This window comes from Pectinophora gossypiella, chromosome Z, assembly GCF_024362695.1.
Source record: "Pectinophora gossypiella chromosome Z, ilPecGoss1.1, whole genome shotgun sequence".
Taxonomy (NCBI): domain Eukaryota; kingdom Metazoa; phylum Arthropoda; class Insecta; order Lepidoptera; family Gelechiidae; genus Pectinophora; species Pectinophora gossypiella.
Genome location: NC_065433.1, coordinates 4,066,696 through 4,084,152, shown reverse-complemented (window position 1 = coordinate 4,084,152; position 17,457 = coordinate 4,066,696). Strand labels below are relative to the sequence as shown.

The 17,457-nt window shown below is 38.9% G+C and overlaps 1 protein-coding gene across 10 annotated transcripts in view; it reads right to left on the bottom strand.

The window, feature by feature from the left end:
* The window catches only part of LOC126380082 (glucose transporter type 1), a 148,973-nt gene that overhangs the window by 7,464 nt on the left and 124,052 nt on the right, over window positions 1–17,457 (bottom strand). For all 10 annotated transcript variants that reach the window (XM_050029298.1, XM_050029299.1, XM_050029296.1 and 7 more), the window contains 7 exons: window positions 17,294–17,389; window positions 12,329–12,489; window positions 10,674–10,798; window positions 8,562–8,732; window positions 4,645–4,781; window positions 3,781–3,939; window positions 2,717–2,929 (listed from right to left, as the gene is read on the bottom strand). In XM_050029298.1, coding sequence (XP_049885255.1) covers window positions 2,717–2,929; window positions 3,781–3,939; window positions 4,645–4,781; window positions 8,562–8,732; window positions 10,674–10,798; window positions 12,329–12,489; window positions 17,294–17,389 — 1,062 coding nt within the window. The remainder of the gene's footprint in view (window positions 1–2,716; window positions 2,930–3,780; window positions 3,940–4,644; window positions 4,782–8,561; window positions 8,733–10,673; window positions 10,799–12,328; window positions 12,490–17,293; window positions 17,390–17,457) is intronic.

Here is a 17,457-nt window from a genome sequence, read left to right as displayed (position 1 = left end):
CCATATTGGAGAGTAGATGTTCGTCTTCCGAGGCCCTATGTGAGTGTTGTATCCTGGTCAATCCAGTGCTGTCGAGTGAAGTATCGCATGGTCGTCTCCCACACCGTGTGAAGCGTGAAGTAGTTACCCTCTCGACTATCGGCTGTTACTGCGTATGCTAGAGTGAAAAGTGCCTTCTGCTTCTGGGCAGCGTTGTGTGACCTCGCTTCTTTAATCGCGTGCGGTAGCTTCTTAGAGTTGCCATCCGGCCGGGTTGCCCCGAACTCGACCTCATCTTAAAACCGACTATTGAGTTTACTATTCTCTGACTAACACACTAAATGTATTTCCAATGAAAAGAAACAATTTCTTAAGCTTTTGTTGTTACAGCAATAATAAAAGACTGTGATTTATTAAGAAACTGACTGCGACTTTGGACTCCAGGATTAAATAAAAAAGAACTAGCTATTTTGAGCTGGTTTAGCTCATGTGCAATTTTGCAGATGGCAGCCCTAGCTTCTCGAGGTAATTTTCCCAATCGTCCTTTTCTCGTGTTAAGTGGTAAACAAAAAAGTGTCGAGTGCTATGTGAGTGATGTACCTACATTTGAGAATTCATTTCTTTTTATATACACACTTTCCTACCGAGAGTCCGGTTTCGGAAACAGGAAAGTCGCAAAAGGGGGGAGGGGGTCGCTGAAGCTGAAGCAAATAAAAGTGGTATGTGTGGAGAAAGAATAAGAATCATAATGCGGTGCATGCAATGCTAACTGCACTCCGAATGTGTGGCTTTGTTGAGTTCAATGCGAGGCTCCTTGTACATAGTATGTCCTGATTGTCATAAGCAGTCATTCAACCAGGAATACTCGTTGTACGAGTAGTATACCATAATCAGGCAACAGTATTCGTTACACCTGAAGATGAATGAAGTCTGATTGAACTTCTTCATTCGGAGCGCACTCAAGTTTAGAAAATGAACAAATGTTTTAAGATTAATTTTGAAAATATAAGAGGGTAGGTAAATGAAGAGAAGAATACTACGGATAAGAAAAGGCAAGTATAGTGGAATTGAAGGAAGCGATGTTAAAGCGTGCCCAAGCGGTTAAACTACCTAACTGAAAGTACTTCGCTACACAACACAGCATCTGTCTGCTTGAATCAATAATCGATTAATAAATAATTGAAAATGTTTTATAGTTCGTTGCGTATCGAAGGAAGATCTGCATTTGAATGAAATGATGTTTCAAACCGCAGATCTTTTGGTATTATACTTATCTAAAAATATTCTAAGTTCTTATATCTATGGGTTCATTCCTCTTACCCGGAATGTTAGCTCTCGAGGGACCTTACCCACGGCGCAATTAGATGTCGCGTGGGTGTGCGATTTTAGGGTAAGGTTGCCAGTACTAGACCCCATGTAAGGTTATTTTTTGACGACATAATAGGGTAGTTTCCAACTAGTCAAAACAGTTACTTTTTACTAAACGTCAAAACACGAAATTACTATGGAACTTGTATGAAAAAGCAACATGTGAAATCGTACTTTATTATTTAGATTTTTCTTTATTAAAATTCATGAATAATTTAAATAGAAACAATAACTTTTTTGTCACCTTCAGAGCTTTCTTTATTTACTTAGTGATCAGAATTTGATAATTTATATTTGACCTAGGAAACTACCCACGGCTTTACATCACTTAAAAAGTAATTATCTAGGATGTCATCTACTCTATGGTCCTACAAATCGACACTTGTTTCAATATCACACGAATTGCATCGCGCCGCGGGGAAGGTCGCTTTTAAGTTGATTTGTTGAAAACCCACGAACGACAATGGGTTTACTAAAGGTACTTAAATATTTTGCGGGACGAAGTGCGTTTTCTAAGTTCAAATTAATAATTGTCCTACCAATTTTTTCTTCAAGCTTGTTTGACCAGGTTACTTAAGTACATACATAACCCGGTATATAACATCGTGAGCAGGAGAAGATAATATCCTTTGACTTCAGAATTTAAGGATGTAGATATACAAGAAATAAATAAGTAGGTAGCTTTCGTGGTCTAAATCATATCTGATTCCCGAAAATTAGAAACCGGATTCAACCAATGAAAACTGACTGCGGCTTTGGACTCCAAAATTATTTTTTTTGCAGCAAGAAAATTTTGATTTTGGTAGAACTTGCAAATAGCATCAAAATATTTGTAAGAAATATCAGCATTCGTAGTTTATCAAATATCAATGGATATATTCCATATTCAAAGGATACCTTTGTAAACAACAACCTACGTATTTCTATATCTGGACAAATAAATAATTTATTTAATCCCGCAACATTGCAGCTAATAGATGATTTACATAAAATATCCCTTTATATTTCCTGTGTCACCCGTGGTAGAACCGCGCTTGGTATAATTTGGTAGTTTTTTTTGGACGGGACTTATTGTACTTGGCCGGACAAATGGGGAGCGCTGAGGGCTCTCACCCGGTACAAAATTTAAGTCAACAAGTCTGAGGGTGCCCAGTTCGGCGCAAACCTTGGCTCAGGGAGTCGTTTGAGATAATTTTATTTGAAAGAATTAATGGACTCTCGTGGGTCGATAGCGACAAGCGCTGAATGACGGAAATCTTCGACCGAAATTAGTTGCACCACAAGGTTCTTGGCTAGCAATTTCCAATTTTGATACGTAATCAATGACTTTCGGATTTCCGCAGTCTACCGTCCGCTTTATAAGACACACCTTTATCAGAAACGAGATCGTGATGAAGATGGAGAAGATGAACATGCCGCCCAGGCCATAGAGGTGGAGGGTCCTGCGCCCCGTGCGGTCCATCAGCGGGAGTGACACGAGGGTCATCCCCACCATGATGGCACCAATACCCATAGTCGCGAATTTTGCCGACTCTTCCGTGAGGCCCGATGATGTGAAGAGAGATGTTGAATAGTAGAAGACCTGGAAAATAAGCTGGTTGTAATCTTCTTTTATATGGGTTGTGAGATGAATGACCGATCTCATCAACATTCGTATCAGGGTTACTTCTTCTGTCGTGTGGTGTCAGGGTTATTATTGAGCCGCTAAAGTCATCTGACATGGCTCATGTAACGATTACTCACTTATACTTACAGTAGTAACCAGGACCGACGGCTTAACGTGCCTTCCGAAGCATGAATAATTTTATTTGCGGACAATCAGGAGATCAGCTAGCAATACTAGGGATCACAAAGTGTTTTTGTTATATATCCCCACCGGGATTCGAATCCGGGACCTCCGGATCGTGAGCCCAACGCTCAACCACAGGACCACAGAGGGTTACTATTGAGCCGCTACATGACCTAGACATGGCTCATGTAACTACTTCATAATTCATCCGATATTAAGTAGTTCTATACGATATTACCTATAATGTACCATCACTTTAGAAAGTAAGTTTTATGTCCAAAGAAAAAAGCGGCGCACAAAATCTCCTCAACAACGTAGGTATAATTCTATCTGTAGGTGCACCTATATTTGTAGTTTAGATACTTACTCCATTCATTTGCAAAATTCAGCGTGCTTTTGAAGGCACGTTAAGCCGTTGGTCCCGGTTACTATTTACTGATGTAAGTGAGTAATTGTTACATGAGCCATGTCAGGGGCCTTTGGTGGCTCAATCATAACCCTGACACCAGGGTTGATGAAGCTGGTATTCCACTTCACAACCCACACGTTAAGAAGAAGAAGCGTCCTAAAAGTAAACAAATAATTCGAATACAATTTACGAGACCGTACAAAAGTCTTGATAGTTATATTCATTTTTAACTTACAGCATTGATGCCACTGAGTTGTTGTGAAAGCTGCATGACCACGCCTATTAGCAGAGGCGCGCGGAGTGTTGGTGAGCACAGTAGCTCCCGCATGGAAATTGACGCCTCCGCTTGCTGTGCTCGCTCCTCCGCACGCATCTCCTCTATGTCTTCCTCCACCTACACAGCAAGATACACTGTTCATAAGACAAGAAGCGCTTATCGCTATCGACCCACTAGGATCGATTAATTCTTTCAACTATTTTTCCTCTCAGACGACGCCCTGAGCCGAGGTTCGCGGCAAGTATCGGCGTCCGTAATATACGATCCCGACGACCCGATTACTCTAGCCATAGACGCAGCCAATCAGCTCGCGACACCAAACACTTCAGGACCCCGATACTAACCCCGCCGGCGTGGTCGACGATTTCCCTCAATCAACTACTTGGCCGGACAGATGGGGAGCGCTGAAGGCTCTCACCCGGTACAACGATTAAGACAACAGGCCTGAGGGTGCCCAGTTGGGCGCGAACCTCGGCTCAGGGCATCGTCTGAGAGGAAAAATATTTGAAAGAATTAATCGACTCTAGTGGGTCGATAGCGATAAGCGCTGATTGAGCGAATTCGTCGACCACGCCGCCGGCGGGGTCGGTATCAGGGTCCTGAAGTGTTTGGTGTCGCGAGTTGATTGGCTGACTCTATGGCTAGAGTAATCGGGGCGTCGGGATTGCATATTACGTCCTGAGGACGCCTATACTTTTCAGTACCGTCTTTTCAGTACTTATAAAAAAATACATATTGAAAAGGTGTCGACCGGCTCAAACACATTCAGCCAACTAAATTGATGTTCATTGTGTACGGCAGGTTAGTATAATTATCTTGTACCTGATTGCTTGCCCGTAGCCGCCGCAGAGCCCGTCGTGCCTCTTCTTCCCACTGTCGTGTGATGAGCAGATACCTTGGTGATTCAGGACACGCTGGCAACAGAAGTAGCTGCAGGATCGCTGGGCAGATGGCCAGCCCTACAAAATAAACCACTACCGTCATTCCATACGTACATAATACATTGGCCTGGAAAAGTAAGTAAGTACTATATTTTTACAATTAAAAAACAATATAAAAAAGGAAAATAATTATTAAAAATAATATATACTTTTTTTATAATAAATTATTGGGACCTTTGGCGGCCTAATGGTAACCGTGACACCAGAGTGATGAGGTTGGTAACCCACCACACAACCTACACGACAGCAGAAGACAATTATAATAACTTTTGAATTACACAAGATATACTTTTGAAATAAATAGACTCGAAATGTTACTAATGTATAATGAAAGCTGATAAAATTATCTATAAAACTTTTTTTTTAATCTCTAACTTCTATAGTTTAGAAAATAAAATAAAAGTGTAGTATGTACGAACGTGTATGATAGGATTCCGAAAGCAGTATATAAAGCGAAGGTTGGTGGCAGCCCTGCAGAGGAAGACCCAGAAGGGCGTACATTGACCAAATTGGAGATGCCCTTAGAAAAGGTTCAATATGATCTGCTCTGAACCGATGATTGATTGATGAATGTGGAGGAAGCAAGAGAAGTGAGTCAGGATCGATGCAAATGGAATTCCATAGCATCTGCTTACACTGGTGCGAAATAGGCGTGAGTTTATATACTTATTCTATTTTTTTTATGTGTGTAGTACTTAGTATTGGCAACCTGTCAATAATAAACCGGTTCTCGTGCAAAAGACAAACTAACTCCTTATCAAAAATACAAAGACAATAAAGGAATAAAAACTATATCAAAGAGGTAAAGTTCTGTAAAAAGTTGTGCAATATTGCACACTTAGTTTTGCGGGTCAGTGTATTTTCTCATTGAATTCCACTTAAACGACACTGCCACACCACTTTCGCTTTTCTTGCTAAAGAATGTACTATTCTCTAACCGACAGATTCTTCCACTCTCATGTAATAAAGATAGACATACGACCGAACAGAAAAATACGATTTCTCGAAATTCGCAATCCGTGAACGATTCCATCGTACAAACAGCGAGATACTGTGAACTCGACCCACTCCCAGGAAAAATATTTCTCTGAAGGTGAAATATCTCTTGAGACAGTTTAATGCCATTATGATAGTATATATACAGGATGTTAGTGACATCGTAACGAAAACTTTGATTTCGACCATGATTACCATGACCATGATGATTCAGACCATGATTCTGAGTTGATATCAAATAGAATTCTATTTATAGGAAATTTCACTTGAAACCAACTCAGAATTATGGTCTGACTCATCTCCCAAAGTTTCGTTACGGTGTCACTAACACGTGGCTTGTATGGCTACCTGTACGTACTTGTACGGGAGAGATAATTCGGCTCATTATTCTTAGTTAATGTCAAGTGGAATTTTCCATTGCAAAAGTATAGAATTGAAAATAATTTCAAAAAATAATGAATTTTGCGACGGTAAATTCTACTTCATATCAATTCAGAATCATGGTCTGAATCACCCGTCAAGTATTCCGTTCAATGTCACTAACACCCAATGTTATCATAACAGTACTACTACTGAGAGACCCATTATATTATTTTCCGATCATTGTGGAGGCAGCAGAAATACGTGGGTGGAAGCTTGATAAGCTTTCGTACTTATAACTAATTTAGATCGATTGTAAAATTTTTGCCCAAATCAAAGAAGACAAACGGAAACTCAAATTATTGGCAGAGTAGCCCTGGTTACTGTAACTAATTATTGTATGTACTTATAAGGTACTTATTTTTGTAAACATACTTAATACTTGAAAAATATTTATTTGTGTTTAAACTTAAGAAAGTACAGCGGGGGAACGCTGCCAGTTGGATGGGTACGTTTGAGCCGGAAATCATCCGGGGTGGACTTTTTGAGTAATGTTCAAGAAGCTTGTTGCTGATAAGGTATGTTCTTCGACAAAGTTTGTGTGGATTTCATTGGCTGTTTATAATTACATTTATGAAGAAGCCAGTGGTGAATGCCTAGTCTTTCATTTTTAAATATACCTTACCTTAAGTTCACATACTTTAAGTATTTATGAAAAACCTTTAATAAATTACACTATCAATTTCTATTAAGTATTGGAAACATTCATATGCACGAATGTTCAATAATAAGTAATCGCGTCTAACGGTTTGAATGTAAATTGGAGTATGATAGATAGATAGATAAAATTTTTATTTAGGTTTAAGACGTTACATAAACTTCTTAATATTAAAATTTAAACATATATGAAATGTAAGACTTAAAACTAAAAAGTGTGATAGCTCGGCTAATGTAGTATCGACCCACATGAGGGACAATACGACGCCGATTTTCAGCCAGACCCCTAATGATCTATCAAACACATACTTACCCAATATTTCTAGTGAATATTTACGTAGTTTAATTTGCTCCACTTTACTACTTCAATTCGTCACTTTAATTAACGTGAACTAACCGGTTATGATGCATTTACATTTGAGATTTCTGAACATCCTAGGAAAGCACTTTGTATACTGTAAATTGAAATTCGATTGATTGAACTAAATAATGCGATTTGGTTCAATTACGTTTATTATTTCAATTCACTTGAACGGCCTCCATGGTCCAGTGGTTGAGCGTTAGGCTCACGATCTGGAGGTGCCGGGTTCGAAACCCGGTGGGGAAATATGACAAAAATTACTTGTGATCCCTAGTTTGGTTAGGACATTATAGTTGTCCTTGATGATCACCTGATTGTCCGTGTTAAGCCGTTGGTCCAACTTACTACTGACTGATGTAATTATGTAGTCGTTACATGAGTCACGACAGGGGCCTTTGGCAACTCAATAGTAACCCTGACACCAGGGTTGATGAGGTTGGTAATCCACCTCTCAACCCACAGAAGATTCACTTGAACTTACCGATTATGAACTTATGATGCTTTTTCCTTTGATATTGCTGGACATTTTGTATAATGTGCCATGAAGTAAGTACCTACACGCTTTCCTCTCCTTACTAGAAAAGTTGCCGTTATGACACGCGCATGCGAGAATGGGGACTCATCATCAGCCCATTAACGTCCCCACTGCTGGGGCACGGGCCTTCCCTATGGATGGATAGGGAGAATAGGGCCTTAAACCATCACACGGGCCCAGTGCGGATTGATGGTTAATAACGACTGCTAATGCAGCCGGGACCAACGGCTTAACTTGCCTTCCGAAGCACGGAGGAGCTCGAGATGAAAACTTTTTTTTTGTGGTCACCCATATAACCGGCCTGAATGTGCCTATAACATTGATTTACTATTTAGACCTAATTTAGACGAATGAAAAACACAAAGTTTCCGATTTATAAGCTTTCAGCTGTTATGAGTTTCTATAAATAAAAGTATACTTTTAACTCATACATACATACACATACATAACGTCAAGCCCGTAATCCCTAATGGGGTGGGCAGAGCCACAAGTAATCAAAGAGAACTTGCAGCCACTGTTGATACGATGTCGTAAGCTGGATATGTTAAACCTTATGGTGATAAGGGATCAGCCTATCGCTTAACATTAGTCCATCACGTTAGAGGACACAATCCCTCTGTCGGTTTTTACGACATGCCCGGGAAGACAAGCAGCTGAACGTGTTCTATGTTTTGTTTTGCTTCCAGTTTTTTTGTGACTTATTGTAGATTTGCCGCAGATGACATTCACTACTTGGCCGGACAAATGGGGAGCGCTAAAGGCTCTCACCCGGTTTTGCTTCCATAAAAACATCCTTTTAACAAATACATATTATAGTGTGGTCACTTACCGAGTAGAATAGGCCAGCCTTCATCCGTTCCAAGTATCTGCTCAATGCCCAACACCTGTGATAGTAGCAGCCCTACTGTCACTGCCAGCTGGTTAACGGTGCCCAACCCACCCCGCAGGTTTAGTGGCGCGATCTCCGATATGTACATTGGCACTAGTGAGGTGTTCAGCCCTGAAACATAGCCGAAAAATTAGCATATTGTGACATATAGCAAACTGTGCTGCGTGAGCAACTTCGTTGGGTGTCACGATTGAATACACTTGTGTTTAGTATAAGATGTACTAGTATAATAAATGTGGGATTAATGTCGAGACAAACTCTTTTAGGGTTTTCCGATGTTAACTATTTAAAATGTAACATTAAATTGTAACAACGATTAATAAATAAAATAAAATTGATTTTAAAACAACTCAACTTTATCAGGAATAATAGGGATCGAATTTATGCTGGAAAATTTAACAAAATAATAGATCGCCCAGTGTAAGATGGCCTGACTAATTTGGGTGTAGCATATTTGTTGAGGTTTTCAGTGTAAAATGATCCGTCGTCCGTTTTAGTTCCGGCCGGATATTTTAGATTTAGAGCAACCTGTTATACTTAATCATTATAATCGTCACTCGAAAAGGCAAAATTACGTAAGCGCCAAAAGGACATTTCGAGAAAAATCCATTGAACGTACTTTGGTATTTTTATCATAACTTTTTATCCATTTATCCAATTTGGATGACGTCAACCGAATAGTACGTTGTTTTTTTTTAATTTTGAATATCTAGCAATACATATAATCATAATAATCATCATCATCATCACAGCCCATTAACGTCCCCACTGCTGGGGCACAGGCCTTCCCTACGGTTGAATAGGGAGATCGGGCCTTAAACCATCACGCGGGCCCAGTGCGGTTATTAACGACTGCTAATGCAACCGGGACCAACGGCTTAACGTGCCTTCCGAAGCACTCGAGATGAAAACTTTTTTTTGCGGTCACCCATCCTATGACCGGCCTTTGCGAAAGTTGCTTAACTTCAATAATCGTAGACCAAGCGCGTTTACCGCTGCGCCACCGAGCTCCTCATAATGTAATATGGACTGTAATTTTAGGATATTTTGGCGCTTACGTAATTTTGCGTTTCCAGTGATGATATGTCCCTTTCGATCGCACGAACTATAAAAATAATAGTCTAGTATTTTTTTTTTGTTAAGAATGGCAAAGAAAATCAAGAAGCGTACGGTTTCAACCGCTGTGACATGTTTGGTAGTAGGTAGCACTCAGTTTGTAAATCGATTCTCGTTAATAAACCAAATTTGTTTTCTTCTATAGTTGGTAGCTTGGTAATTGGCATTTAATTACTTACTTATAAGGTTTAATACTTCGTAAGCTCCCCTATTCAAATAAAATAGACAAAAAAATATGTTTTCTGTATGGGAGCCCCAATTAAATATTTATTTTATTCTTTATTATCAAAGTAAAAATACAACTAAATATTTTGTGAATATTTCAAAGCCTACCTGTTGTCATTATTGATATCGAGCAAAAAAAGGCTAAAATATCGCGTTTGTTGTATGAGAGGCCGCCTTAAATATTTATTTTATTTTGTTTTTAGTATTTGTTGTTCAAAACATGCGTATATATGTATTTGTTGTTATAGCGACAACAGGAATACATAATTTGTGAAAGTTTCAACTGTCTCGCTATCGCGGTTTTAGAGATACAGCCTGATGACAGACAAACAGACAGACAACGAAGTCTTAGTAATTAATCTCTTCTTCTTATCCTGTGGGTTGTGAGGTGGAATACCAACCTCATCAACCCTGGTGTCAGGGTTATTACTGAGCCGCCAAAGACCCCTAACGTGGCTCATGTAACGACTACATACTTACATCAGTAAGTAGTAACTGGGACCAACGGCTTAACGTGCCTTCCAAAGCACGGCTCATCTTACTTTCGGACAATCAAGCGATTAGCCTGTAATGTCCTAACCAAACTAGGAATCACGAAGTGATTTTTGTGATGTGTCCCCACCGGGATTCGAACCCGCCTCCGGATCTGGAGCCCAACTTTCAACCACTGGACTACGGGGGAGTAATTAATAAGGGCCCTTGAATACATACCGCAATTGACGCCGATGATGAATCTGCCGAAGAAGAGCATCTCGTAGCAGTGTGATATCTTGGTGAAGCCCATGAGACTAGCGCCGCTGATGCCCAGGATGTTGTTCAGAAGTAGACCACCTTTCCTGAATTCCCACCATTCATTATAAAGCTAAAACTGATATAGAAAAGTTAATCTAATAATACCTATGGAGGTATGCTCCATATCCCCTCCGGTTGATTGTGGGGAGGTGTGCTCAGCAGTGGGACGTATATAGGCTGTTTATGTTATGTTAATCTACGTATAATAATTACTATTATCGAAAGAGTTACTAATGAGGAAGTTCTAGTAAGAGAAAGGGAAAAGAGGCAAATATTGAGAGTCATTGAGGACAGAAGAGGCAAGATGATTGGACACTTAAAAAGACACGACGAATTTATTAAAACATCATAGAAGGGAAGCTACAAGGAAAGAGAGGAAAGGGAAGACCAAGAAGAGCTTACATGGAACAGATCAAAGAGAAGGTGAACGTCGTGTCTTATAAGAAAGTGAAGGAATTTGCCTTTGATAGACATGAATGGAGAATGCTTCACCGACAAGAGCGTGGCTCTTAAATTAGTAATGATGAAGGTAATCATTAGAAAAGCTCGGAAGGTGTGGGTACATATTTCATCTTGTAAGGGATATACCTCTGACTTATGTTGTGTTGAAATGAAATGAAATGAAATGAAATTTATTGCAGTAAATGTGGTCATACATAGTGATGGAAGTAAATGTTATGGTTCAGCACATTCAGTCATATTCTGACATACAATAGGTAATTATTATATTATTAACCTAATCTTACTCTAAATTAACTACTTATATTTACATCAAATTTACATAACATTATTAGGGTGCAATAACTCGTTCAAAGAATAAAAGACCTTCTCTCTTAGGTTGGTCTCAGGTTGTCTTGGTAGAACGATGACTAACTACTATAAAAACTATATTCACACTGCATTGGAGCTTAACGTAGTTATCTGTTTGCAGCACTAGTAGTAGAGAGTGAGGTTTGAACCGGCGACAGCGGTTCTCATACAAAATGCGCGTCAAGGCCTTTCCAAACTCTTTCTTCAATTCGGTGCAAAAGATAAAGATTTCTATTGTGTATAAATTTAGGTAGTTATAAATAATAGTTGCAGTTATAGTTACAAATTACGTTTCACTAAATTTTGCCTTTGCACCCATATGTATACATATTTCACACAGGCAATGAAATGACATAAGAGAGAGAAAACAATAAAAAAAAAACTAGTTAAGAATAAATACAATGGATAAGTAGGTCTATGAATTAACTATTAGTTTCCATTCAAAAATTCTTTGACGTCATAAAAAACATTTATGTGCAAGCCATGTCTTAAGAGCAGTTCTGAATTTGTTCGTATTCGTAGTAGTAAATGACTCCGGGAGTTTATTGTACAACCGAATACACATGATGAATGAATTTACAGAAACACAAACTTGACAAATCGCTATGTAGTAACATTGCGATCAAGTTTTTGACTATGTCAATATAAGATCTAGGTGAAATGATATCTAGCCGCTTTGCGATATAGTCTATAATGTAGTTAGTCATTGACCAACTCTCATTTAGCCTTTCTAAGATATTAGATGAGTTATATAAATGCGTTACCTGCCAAATCGGTTCGCGATCATGCCACCAGAGAAGCCACCCAACATGCCGCCGATTGCAAAGATGCTGACTGCGATGGAATAGAGCTGGTTGACCGTGTCTTCGTGGATGTCCTTGCCATACCGGTCCTTGTATACGTCCTTCATGAAGTTTTCGATGTTCTGCAACAAAATTACCATTCTATCATCTTTATTCTGTATATATATAACTATGTACAAAAAAGAAGAACAACTCTCTCTCTCTCTCTTTATTTAAGAGCTGCGCTCTAATCGGTGGAGTAATCGCTATTCCTCTCTTCTTCCCGCCAAATCCTTCACCTCCTGATACGACACGACCTGCACCTTCTCTTTTGTTTGTTTCATAAATGTTCTCCTAGGCACTGCAACTACTAAGCCTAAATGTATGAAATTCTCAAAAGTTTCTTAAGTGACGCAAGTAAGCACTAAGGAACAATTTTTGGAAATTCACCCCGTAAAGGCTTAAATGGAACTTTGCACGAGTTACCTAGTATTTACTAAACAGAAGTCGTTCGGACGCTATTAAGAGCGAAAATGCGATGGGTTGTGGGTCCGTTCTCGCTAAGTATTGTAAAGATACTTGAATTTGCTGTCCAAAATCCTTGTCTAGTGGAGGTTGTTTTTTTTTTAAGAACGTCTAGGGCCCTGCGCCGATGTCTTCTTCGGAGAAGCTGCAGTAAGTAGTTTTAGACGGATACGTAAAAAATGACGATGTATTATTACCCACTGAATAAAAAAGTGTTTGAATTTGTTGACGAAACACAGTTGTTTACACGTTCAGGCAGTGCGCGGGTGATATTTGAAGAGTCCTTTTCATAAACTCGTGGTCAAAAATCATGTTTATGTCTCATAAAATTACAACACGGAGCTCGCTGGCGCAGCGGTAAACGCGCTCGGTCTGCGATTGTTGAAGTTAAGCAACTTTCGCAAAGGCTAGTCATAGAATGGGTGACCACAAAAAAAAAGTTTCCACCTCGAGCTCCTCCGTGCTTCGGAAGGCACGTTAAGCCGTTGGTCCCGGCTGCATTAGCAGTCGTTAATAACCATCAATCCGCACTGGGCCCGCGTGATGGTTTAAGGGCCGATCTCCCTATCCATCCATAGGGAAGGCCCATGGCCCAGCAGTGGGGACGTTAATCGGCTGATGATGATGATGATGATGAAAATTACAACAATATAACATAAATCCAATACAATATAAGCTCACGACTATAACACGGGTAGTCAGAGGTACATTCATCTCAAGATGAACTAAGTACCCAAACCGCACTAAGCTTTCTGTTAGACCAACGTGATAGGTGGTGAGCCGCGTTGCTTTCTATAATGGTGGAGCCAACTGTGTTAGTGAAAACTACACTTAGGATAAATTAATAACTCATTGGTCTGGCACCGGGGTTCGAAGCGACGCGATCCAATTTAGAAACATACCGTGTACCATAGGACCACAGAGACTACACAAAATTATTTCCTTGAAACTAATATTATTAACTAATTTATCTCTCTCTCTCTTTATTTAAGAGCTGCGCTCTTGTCGGTGGAGTAATCGCCATTCCTCTCTTCTTCCCGCCAAAACCTTCACTTCCTGATACGACACGACCTGCACCTTCTCTTTTATTTGCTTCATAAAAATGTTCTCCTAGGTCTACCCCTTCCTCTCTTCCCTTAAATTTTTCTTTCTATAATGTTTGTTATAAATGAATCGTGTCGTATCAGGTGGCCAACGACCTCCGTGGTCCAGTTGTTGCCTCACGATCTGGAGGTCCCGGGTTCGATTCTCGGTAGGGACATATCACAAAAATGACTTTGTGGCCCTAGTTTGTTTAGGAAATTACTGGCTGATCACCAGATTATCCGAAATTAAGATTATTCGTGCTTCGGAAGGCACGTTAATTATGTAGTCGTTAAATGAGCCATATCAGGGGCCTTTGGCGGCTCAATAATAACCCTGACACCAGGGTGGATGAGGTTGGTACTCCACCTCACAACCCACACGATCGAATCATATTTCCATATTTAATTAATTTATAAAGATACATAATTACTTACACGTTCTGCTTCTCAAGAAACATTTCAACTTACAAATAAGTACCTCTCAGATACTATACAAAGATAGTTCGTAGGCGTATCATTATTATATTGAAGATTATTGAATGTCAAGTGGGAGGCGAACTTCAGACGCGACTTAAAGAAACTGAACTGATATTCTTGTAAGTAAATACAGTTTTTGATATAAATTTGAAACAAATTACTAAATGCATACCTACATGAATAGGTACATTTCTGTTAGTATTATTTTCAAAATTATTCTGAATATCTATTTAAAATATATGTAAGTACATCGAACATTGAATTGTATTTTAAAGCTGGCGATATTTTTTACAATAAGATTCCCATTGACATTCAGAATTTTCCTTACAACTGTTTTAAGACAGTAGTTAAACAAAAACTTTACAAAAAAGGTTATTATAAAGTTAGTGATTATTTAGAAGATATGAATGCATGTGATTAACTGTTTGAGAACTGATATTAGGCAGCTAAATTACTCAATTGTATACCAATATTTTATGTTTATTTTTATTTTTTTAAAGAACGTCTAGGGCCCTGTGCCGAGGTTTTTCTTGCAGCTTCTTTTCCCCGGCTATACAGGTTGTGAGAAGCTGCAGTAGTTTTACGCGGATGAGACGTTCGTTATGTAAAAATTAACGATTCAAAGTGAAACTATGTTACTAACTGAATAAAGATATTTTTTAATTTGAATTTGATAGTTCATTAGCGTCAATATGGCGGGACCAATTGCTTAATGTTGAAATTGCATATTATTATTGTTAGATGGACTATCCTATAACCTATCCATTACTATTTGATTCCTAAATGAAAAATCCTGTACTTACCTTCCATTCTCATTCAAAAGGTAAACACGTTAAACAATTGTCAAGATTGCGGGTATATCTTTCGAATGAGAACGGTAGGTACTAGATTTTTTAGTTTAGATATCAAACAGTGGTGGATAGGTAGTATATCGTCCGAAAGTAAGTAAAGTAAGTTATATATTGTCTGAAAGTAAGTTGATTTGTGCTTCGGAAAGCAAGTTAAGCCGTTGGTCCTGCTAACTACTTACTGATGTAAGTAAGTAGTCGTTACATGAGTCATGTCAAGGGCCATTGGCGGCTCAATAGTAACCCTGACACCAGGGTTGATGAGATTGGTACTCCACCTCACAACCCACACGAGAGAAGAATAAATTAGTATATCTAACAATATGACAACATTAAGCAATAGGGTAGTTTCCAACTAGTCAAATCAGTTACTTTTTACTAAACGTCAAAACACGTAATTACTATGGAATTTGTATGAAACAGCAACTTGTGACGTCATAGAAAATCGTGTCAAAAGTCGCACTTATTATTACATTTTTCTTTATTAAAATTCATAAACAAGTTAAATAGAAAAAAGAAAACGTTTTTAGCCACCTTCAGATCTGTCTTTATTTAGTAATCAGAATTTCATAATTTATCTTTGACCTAGGAAACTACCTACCCAATTGGAACCCCCCCCCCCCCCCTCCATTTTGACGCGAATGACTGTTTATCTATTTATTCTAGATAATTATCGTTTTGCGACCAGAAATGCACATCAACACTTTATCTATCGCCGCGGCGTCTACTTCCTGACGCAATTTCAAAATACTATGTTTACTCTTGGTTTGTCCAGAATGCACTATTTGTTTTTATTCTCGGGTGACATAATATTACAGTCATGTGTTTATATAATCTTCCTAAGGCTCAGATTTCCAGACACAATAGTTAAACAATGGTCTAACACGTAAGTGTGAGCGAGACATAATTCGCGCGCTGTTCCCTTTAATACTAAACCCCGTATGAGTTACGTAAAAAGACTTTATAAAAAAAAAACCAGATGGAGTGAAGTGAATCTAGTTACGAATTATTATTTTTTCTATGCTAATACCTAACTTTCTTGTTGAAATAGGGAAGACCAAAGAGTGGTTAAGTAGGTATATGGAACAAATTAAAAAGAAGGCGAACGTCGTGTTTTGTACTGAAGTGAAAGAATTATCATTTGAAAGACAAAAATGGAGAATGCGACACCGACAAGAGCGTGGCTCCTAAATTAATTATATTGGTCTTCTTTTACCATAATTGCTTATATTATTAACTTTGAGGGATAATTCAGGTTATGATTCTGAGTTGATATCAAGTGAAATTTTCCATCGCAAAAGTATGGAACGGAAAATACCTAATTAAAAATACGCTAAAATGTTCACGAATTTTCCGACAGGAAAATCCACTTGATATCGAATCAGAATCATGGTCTGAATCATCTCCCTCAGTATTCGTTACAGTGTCATTACCACCCTATCTACTTTTATGAACTTGTACAGAGTATAAGTGACATCGTAACAAATACAGACGGGAACGATTTAGCTCATTATTCTGAGTTACTCTCAAGTGGAATTCTATCGCAAATGTATAGAATTAAAAATAATTTAAAAATACAAGAATTTTGCGACGGAAAATTCCACTTGACATTAACTCAGAATCATGAGCAGAATCATCCCCCTCTATTCGTTACGATGTTACTAACACCCTGAATATTATAACCTAACCTAATAATGTATGATAACGCGACAGCGAAATATTGCAAATCTAAATATTATATTAACTGTAGACAACACGTGCGGCTAGCATACAAACAACACCTACTTACACTTTTTTACGACACACGTGCAAGGTACTGTGGTGGGGACAGCCCTTATAAAGTGTCGAGCCGTTGTGACGAACTCCGTACAGAGAACATCCAATAAAAGTAATCTGTGACAGTGAGCCATTTTTTACCTGGCGCTATGCGTCTTCCACAAAGGTCCCTGTTACCTTGGGATCAGAGTACAATATTCGTGTTCTAACATGTATGTAGCTCAAAAAGTACTTACTCGTCCGGGAGCGTTGATGACACCGGTGTTATAGCCAAACTGGAGCATACCGAGCACTGCCGCTAGGATGGCGTACGACAAGAAGAAGGTCAGCCCCTGCAAATGAAAAACATAGTGAGCCTGATTGCTATAGGTAACCTAGTAACAGCCGTTGTACAGTCATG